This window comes from Myotis davidii, unplaced genomic scaffold (genome assembly GCF_000327345.1).
Source record: "Myotis davidii unplaced genomic scaffold, ASM32734v1 scaffold1275, whole genome shotgun sequence".
NCBI lineage: Eukaryota > Metazoa > Chordata > Mammalia > Chiroptera > Vespertilionidae > Myotis > Myotis davidii.
Window position 1 is genome coordinate 91,636 of NW_006286483.1, and position 8,143 is coordinate 99,778.

At 39.6% G+C, this 8,143-nt stretch overlaps 1 protein-coding gene across 1 annotated transcript in view; it reads right to left on the reverse strand.

The window, feature by feature from the left end:
* The window catches only part of MYO1E (myosin IE), a 180,022-nt gene that overhangs the window by 87,168 nt on the left and 84,711 nt on the right, over positions 1-8,143 (reverse strand). The window contains exons 3-4 of the mRNA XM_015560197.1: positions 6,037-6,126; positions 2,620-2,714 (exon numbers count right to left, since the gene is read on the reverse strand). Coding sequence (XP_015415683.1) covers positions 2,620-2,714; positions 6,037-6,126 — 185 coding nt within the window. The remainder of the gene's footprint in view (positions 1-2,619; positions 2,715-6,036; positions 6,127-8,143) is intronic.

The following is an 8,143-nucleotide window of genomic DNA, read 5'->3' on the forward strand; positions in this document are numbered from 1 at the left end:
TGCTTATTTTTAGATGATACTAAGTTTTTATTAATTATTTAGTTGTGATACTGGTCCTGGGGCTAAGGGGAAAAAAAGTTATTTTCCAGAGATGTGTATGGAAATATTTAGAAGTAAAATATCATGGTCTATATTTACCTTGAAAACACTTCAGTGTTCTTTGTTTTATAGTTTTGACTTTGGAACCATGTAAATATTTTATACAATTTAAAATTTTAAAATGTTAAACCCCTAAAATTCAAAATGAAATTAAATGGACTTAACTGTAAGTTGGAATGTTAATGACACAGAAAAGGATTATTTTAAGTGGCTCTTAAAACCCAATATTTTGACTGTACATGCCAAGGACAAAAAGAACAACAAAGAAATTTTAGAGTTAATCCAGTATTGCTATTAATAACATTGGTACTGTTATTTTAAATCATTAACAAAATCACTCATTTGATTTATCCCCTTATATATGCTTATATATTTATATATAACTGTATAGTCACATATTTATTTCTTTTGTATTTATATTTACATTTATACACATAGTATAAATCAAATAATTGTGATAATGTCAGTAGGAACCGAATTTTTCAGCATTAAGAGAAACGAGATACAAATATAAAAATCCTATAATCTTAAAATGAACTGAAAATTACCAGTGTGAACTTATGCTCCATCTTTTTTCCTTAAAAAAATTCATATTCCTTTGTCCTTTGACAAGAACTAGTAGCCCTGACAACATATGGCAGTGAGCGAGCACTCAGTGACTAGGCTGGTGGTGTTTGCAGATCATTGCCCATTAAAATGAACCGAGGGTTTCTGGTGAAGTGGCTGATCCAGGGCTTGGCAGGAAATGTACAAGGTGAGTCTGGAACATCTTAAACAAGAAAGCTACCAAAGACGACCAGTCATATCAAGAGGACATGGGAGCCAATATAAAGGGCTCCCAAGGTCAAAGTTAGGACCTTTTGAGCCTGACAGGAAAACTGCAATGTTTAAGCAGATAATATATTTAAAATCCACTGGTTTGGAATGATACTGAAAACCAAAAACATATCACCTCGGGAGGTTGCTAGGGCATCAACTCATTGCTTTGAAAAAATTGGTCAAGACAACAAATCAAACTATCTAGTTCTCCCCAATAGATTTTATTTTAAGTTAACCTAATAGATAAATGTGAAAGAAAGAATAGAAAGTAATGATTTTTTGGGGGGAAAATAACTATTTTTTAACTATTAATTAAAGAATGACAGTATAGTGAGAATTTCTAATGCATGGACCCACAGGCGTTATTCACCAATAAAAGTCCTGAGTGCAGAGCATCACTGATGAAGCATTTTTTTTTTTTTTTGCCAAAGAATTGAATCTGAACTTGATCAAGCTTTTAGCTATAGACACCAATTTACAGGAGAAAGAGGGAACCATATACAATCGGCTCATCCCACACTACAGAAAATTCTGCAAGACAAAAGAGCTTTTTCTTTAACAAATAAATGCCAAGAAAACAAAAAAAAAGAGGAGACTTAAGAAGCATAGCAGTCAAGGGCAAGGTGTGAGCTTTGTTTGGAACCCAAATAAAAACAAACTATTAACAAAATTTACAACACAGTCATGGAATAGAACTGATAATACAGGGTGATGTTAAAAGAATTATTCATTTTTTAGGTGTGACATAAATTATCTTTGAGAGGTGCATAACACATTATTGACAAATAATGATTTGCTGCCCAGGATTTGCTTTAAATGACCAAGTGGAAGCAGGATGGAAGGGGTCAGGGGAAACAGGACTGGCGGTATGTACAAGCTGGATGAGAGACACACAGGCGCTATTATAACACTCTTTTTAAATTTTGTATGTGTCTGCAAATATCCCTAATAAAAAATTTTTCAGAAGTGCTTCAGATAAAAAAAATTAAAGAACTAAAAAAGATGAATGCAAATATGACAAAATGTTAACAGCTGTCAAGTTCTCAGCGATGGGAATATGGATGCTTACTTCTTCTCTGTGTTTGCAAATGTTCATAATAGTAAACAAAATCGTAAAGGCACGTAAACCCAGCGAAGACCCAGAGTTAGGTCAGGTTAAAAGGATTTTGACACGTAGCTACAGACAGACGGGTAATGCTGGCCTTTACCACTAATGCCCACAGAAAATTAAAAGCAAATGACGAAGTACACCAGAAAGTTCAAACTTGAACTAAATTACTGGGAAAAGAAAAAAGAGGGACCTGGAGAATAGGACTCTAGCTGACAGAACAGTGAAGCTTGTGACATAAAGGCTCTTCAACTTAGAGTCAAGCCACGGCATGATCACACGGGAGGGAAGGGGTTTCACGAGGTTTAGTCCAAGGCCCCAGTGATGATCAATAGAAGATCTGGCTACACCTTGTGCCCTAAAGCCTTAATGTCATACGTGACGGGGTATAAAATTTGTAAAAAAGCAGCCCAAACCCACAGAAGCGCAAAAGCTTTTATGATCTGGAATTAGAAAATGAACCGAGACGAAGCCGGCAGCGTGACTGTTACTCAGCTACGCCAGCAGCTGTTGCGAAAGCACTGCTTCTCGGTAGAAGCTCGAACTACAGCATGACCTCACGGCCTCCACCCCGAAGAAGGCTCTGTCCGTACCTGATGATGACACACTGGTTCTCTCTGTCAATGATCATGTTTCTGTACATATTATCGGCAAGAGCATAGATGTGGGGTGGGTTTTCGTACTGTGCCTAGAAAAGCAAAACAAAACGAAACCAAACCATGGTCAGATCAAGCAACACATTATATATATTTTTTTCTTGGCCTTGGCTTATACCACTATATAGTTCCAATGTTTATAATTATATCCTATAGGTTACCTAACACAAGAATTCATAAAATTGTCTAGGTCACGAGGAGTTACACCTAACAAAATAAAGGTGGAATCTGGAGGTGCTCTTCTGTAGGTAGTTGAGTGACTCAGCCTTCAGACATGCCCTATGCCTTCAGATACTCCACCACACGCCCTTCCACCCTAACAGGCCTCCACAAGTGATGTTCCACTGCTAAACATTTCTAAAGGCCTTGGGGCAACAGGCCCACTAAAAACCCAGGCCTGATTTTACTAGAATTCTAAATTCCTACACAATTTTTTTTCTAAGGGGCAAATTGGAGATGGCTATGAATGAGGAGAAAACCAAAATTTTCCATAAGAAGAGAACAAGAGGTGTGGTTCTTTAAAGTGATCAACTGGTTTGGTCAGTTTGTTTTCATCTCAGTAGGGGAAAAAAAATCCTGGCACACTAGGATATTCCCCTGGGTTTTAGTTTCATGGGGAATCTTAGCTCTGCATAAATATAAATTCACCAATACATTCACTGAGTCAGGACAACTGCAGCCCTGCTTTCTTCAATTTCTTGGCACCCACCTCCACCATTCACTCAAAAGAAAAATGCTAAAAAGAAAAATACTTCATGTGGTATAAAGCTGGAGAAAGAACACTCCTTCAGTTTAAGGCTATCTATCTATCTATCTATCTATCTATCTAACTATCATCTAAAAGGCTAATATGCAAAGTGTCCCCTCAGGAGTTCGACTGGGAGACCGGGAGTTTGATCACTCGCTATGATGTGTGCTGACCACCAGGGGGTGGTGTGGAATGAAGGAAGGCCCTGACCAGCAGCCGGAAAGCCCTGATCGGCCCTGATCGCCGGCCAGGCCTAGGGACCCTACATGTGCACGAATTTCATGCACTGGGCCTCTATCTAGTCTAACATAAAAAAGTGAAAACAATACCAGAACCAGTGAGAAGGCATAGATTGTGTCTTTCCCTTCCCTGGTGCCCATCTCTAAAGTGGGGATACGAAAGCCGATGCTACAAATGTCACAGGGTAACTGAGATGATGGATGGGGATGGAATTTGAAAAAGTAGAGTCTTATGCAAAGGTGCAGTATCATTTACCAATCCAGCTTTGGGCCTTATTATACAATGACTTACTAATAGAAAAGGTGGCCTGGCCCAGAAATTGCCATTCACTGCAAGCTCTGGTAGATCAGAACTGAGTAATGAGAGGGGATGAAAAGAGGGTGCTTCCTGCCTGCACACATGTTTGGAACTGGTGGATCCAGTGTCCACACTTTCCCTCATATTGTGAGCAGGAGGCTCCCAAGGGGAACTGCCCAGTGAGGGTCGGAGGCTATTCATGGGACTTGTTGACTGAACAACTCCAAACAGGAACAAGAGTACATTCCTGCCATCACCTTACAGCCAGGATATTGTCTTAAAATGGCCTCCAAGCCTAGATTGCTTATGCAGGATTATTTTTAATACCTCTTTGAAAACAGGGAAATCGATTATAATAAAGAAAAGAGGAAAATAGAAGGAAATGGAGTGGAGAGAAAGCTGTGGGCATGGAGGGAAAGGTGTGGGCAAGTCATTGTCCAGTAAGGCTTGAAAGCTGATTCACTAGTTATACTAGTCCTTAGCAAGTGATTGTTTATCAAGATGGTTTCCAATCTATGGTCTCACGGAATCTCTCAGCTACCTATGAGAATTATCAGGTAGGTATTTCCTCTACCTGATTCTTTCCTCCCCTGAAGGCCCTGAAAGTCATTAGGATCTGACTTCAGCTCCAACAGTTAACAGATTCGAGTACTTAACCTCTCTAAGCCTCAGTTTCCTCATCTGTAAAATGGGTACAGAGAACAATACACAGCCAGCATCCAGGGCTGTTGTGTTATTTGTCACAAGTGTAACATAACGCCTGGCACTCAGTAAATACCGATTTTACAGCACGCGGTTATCATTAGCAGTTAAAAATAAATATGTATTTTTAAAATTCTAGGACATTCCTTTAAGGAGAAGTCTTCAAAAGATGAATGGTTTAAAAGGGACTCATAGCAACACTTTTCAGAGAACTGGAAAGAAACCCCACCAATGCACAGCACTGGCACCCAGCCCGCCCCGGCCGTCATTGAGAATGCCAGGCCAGCCCGCGCCTGCTGCTCCCAGCCCGCAGATCAGGGCGCCAGGGCAGGGCCCCGCCTCTGTTGACAGTGTGCCCCTTGTGCTGGGCTCCCATAAAGGCAGCATTATCAAAGGTCTTTCGCGTGGCAGCCTCCTTCGGCTCTAGCGACCAGCACCATTCATCTGGCAACAATGGGGCGAGCTCTTGCTCTGGGTAAATTGCCTTCCACTTCAACTGATGAATCTGTGTGGGCTCTCTTTTGTTTGTTTTCCAGGGGTCAGGACTAATGATTGCTCCTGTGCTTCTGCGGCAAAGGGAAGAGCGAAGGGGAAAGGATGCAGAGATGGGGAGGCCTGGGGGAGTGATGAACCACGTAAGGAGACACCCTGATGAGGACTACAGTTTCCATTTTTGTCACACCACTGAACTGGCTTTGGAGCTGGGTCTGAACTGGGACCGAAGTCACGTTAATAAATGAAGTAATAAAAGATTCCTTTTTCATGTTCCAGTCATAGCCACAGTTTCAGGGTCTGATTCAGACAGAATGATCCCCATCGCTCAATTTATTTTTTACCCACTACTGGTTGTTTAGTCTTAGAGTTTTGTGGCACGTGTGGAAAGAGGAAGGTCCCCCAACCTGTAGGTCTTGCATCCCATTTAACTAATTTTATATATAATGTTCCAATGTTAGATAGTCCTATGCTTTCTTGAGCTGCACTTGGAAGAGCAGCACAACATTAAAAAATCAAACAATGGCCCTGGCTGGTGTGGCTCAATGGATTGAGCGTCAACCCGTGCACCAAGAGGTCTCAGTTGCGATTCCCAGTCAGGGCACATGCCCCGGTTTCGGGCCTGCTTGATCCCCAGTGGGGGATGCACAGGAGGCAGCCAATTGATGTTTCTCTCTCCCTCTCCCTCTTCTCTCTCTAAAATCAATAAAAACATATTTAAAAAAAGAAAGAAAGAAAAATCAAACATGTCAACCACTTGATTTTCCCAATAACTCATATTAAGGAAATGCAAATGCATTGCCAACATCAAGAAAAACTACCCAGAATCAAAGAAGCCAAAAACACTGCAGTAATTCCCGTGGCATGTAACTTACCGCTCCTTGGTACATTTCAATTTCCTTATCCCCAAAATATGGCATCTGCTTGAAAGGGTTGACTGAGATTAAGACGGATCCTATATATGTCTGAATTTATATCCAGTTAAGGTCCATTGTTAATCTTCATAGTTATACATTTTTTTTAAATTAAGTAAACAGATGTTATAAAAAATTCACGATTGTTCAAGGAAGAGCTTGTGTACTTGTTTTCTAAAAGATTACAAATAAAGACAAAGGCAATTAACAGCTAGCTCAGATTTTGTTCCTCTCCAGGAAGAGAAATGAACTTAATTACCAAGGTGCTACAAAAAGAAATAGTAAATGAATGGAAGCTTATTCCTTTAAGACTGGTGACACACAACTAGAAAAAACAAACAAAACAAAACAGAAATGACGAAGGAGTGAAAGAGCAGTTATCATTCCTCTTTTCAAATGATATTACTTTTCCCTGGGACCTTTCTTATCTATTAGGTATACTACGAATGTATTCATGTACTCATTTAACAGACAGAGGGATACAAGACGAGCTCTTTGGAAGCTTCAGGAACTGCGTTGTATCTATATTATTCAGAGCAGACAATTACAAACCCATACAGATCAGACTGAGGGGAAGGAGGTGCTTTTTCTGCATGGGGAATCCAGGAAGTCCTCTCAGCAGTGTTCATATTGTCTTAATTCTTTTATACAACACATTCTTAATCAAGTGTTATTGTAACAAAAAGACATTTTCATGTATTCATTCAGCACTCAACTAGTTTGAACTGGGTGTTTACAACATGCCAGGCGCTGTTCTAGATGCTGGGGATATAGCAGTGAACAAAATACACACACTGGACAAAAGTCCCTGACCTCACAGACGAAAAAAATCATAAAAAAAGAAAACATTGAAAAAACTCTAAACCACACACATACTCAAAATTGCTTTTTTTAATCAATGATTTCCCACTGTTTAGAAATTTTGCAGTTGAAGATATAAACCTATGAGATTTCCTCCCCTAAAGAAACATTTATAAATTTACATATATGTTAGGATCCAGGTGTCTAATAGAGCAGTGTGGTAACTCTGGTCAGACGGCCTCATTCCCCAAGTCCAGCTCTTCCTGACCTTGGGTTAAGTCATAGCTGTAAGCTGCAGTTAATGGATGGTGGGGTAAAATAGGACCTAATCAATAGGGCTATTATGAGAATTCGATGTTACAAAATGCTTAGCACCATGTCTGGCATTGTAGATGCAATTTCCTTAATTCCTATACTTCAAGATGCATGTTTTGTCACATGTTAACACCTCTGAGATGCAGCTTTGGTACTATTATTGAACACAAATAAGCCAAGTGTTGGATAAATCATACAATATTTAAAAATTAATATTTATACACAAAGGCAAGAATGCAGAATGATTCGGTTGCAATTTTGCTTCCTTTTTCACTGACCAGAAAGATCCCTGACTTGAAAGGGTTGAACCTGAAATGACAGTACAGAAGATGGGGTGGTTTGAAAAGCACACCCAGATGGAACCAGTGGGGGCAGTCCATGGCACTAAGATAAAATGAGAATGAGACAGTGAATCAGAACTAAAAGTCGCCAGAGTCACAGAAGGAGGGACATGAGCAAATGTAATTTCAAGTGCCAAAGCCAGATGAGGCCACCGATAGATTGATTAAAGGCCTACTTCTTTTTAGGCAAAAATTCAGAACAGATAAATTTATTATTAAAATTATTAATCGGATAAGAAATGTCTATAATGCTGTAGACTAAATGTTAATAATAACACCGATCAAACACATACACATTATACGGTACTAATATAAGCTCCTAATCACAGCTCTGTTACTACTTTAATCCTATTTTACTATGAAGAAACCGAGGCATAGAGAAACTTTAAAACTTGCTCAAAGTCACAAGCTAGTGAGCAGCAAAGCTATGCTCCAAACCCAGGCAACCTGGTTCTAGAGTTTACACTCTTTTTTTAAAAAAAATATACATTTTTTTTTAATATATTTTATTGATTTTTTACAGAGAGAGGAAGGGAGAGAGACAGAGAGTTAGAAACATCGATGAGAGAGAAACATCGATCAGCTGCCTCCTGCACATCTCCCACTGGGGG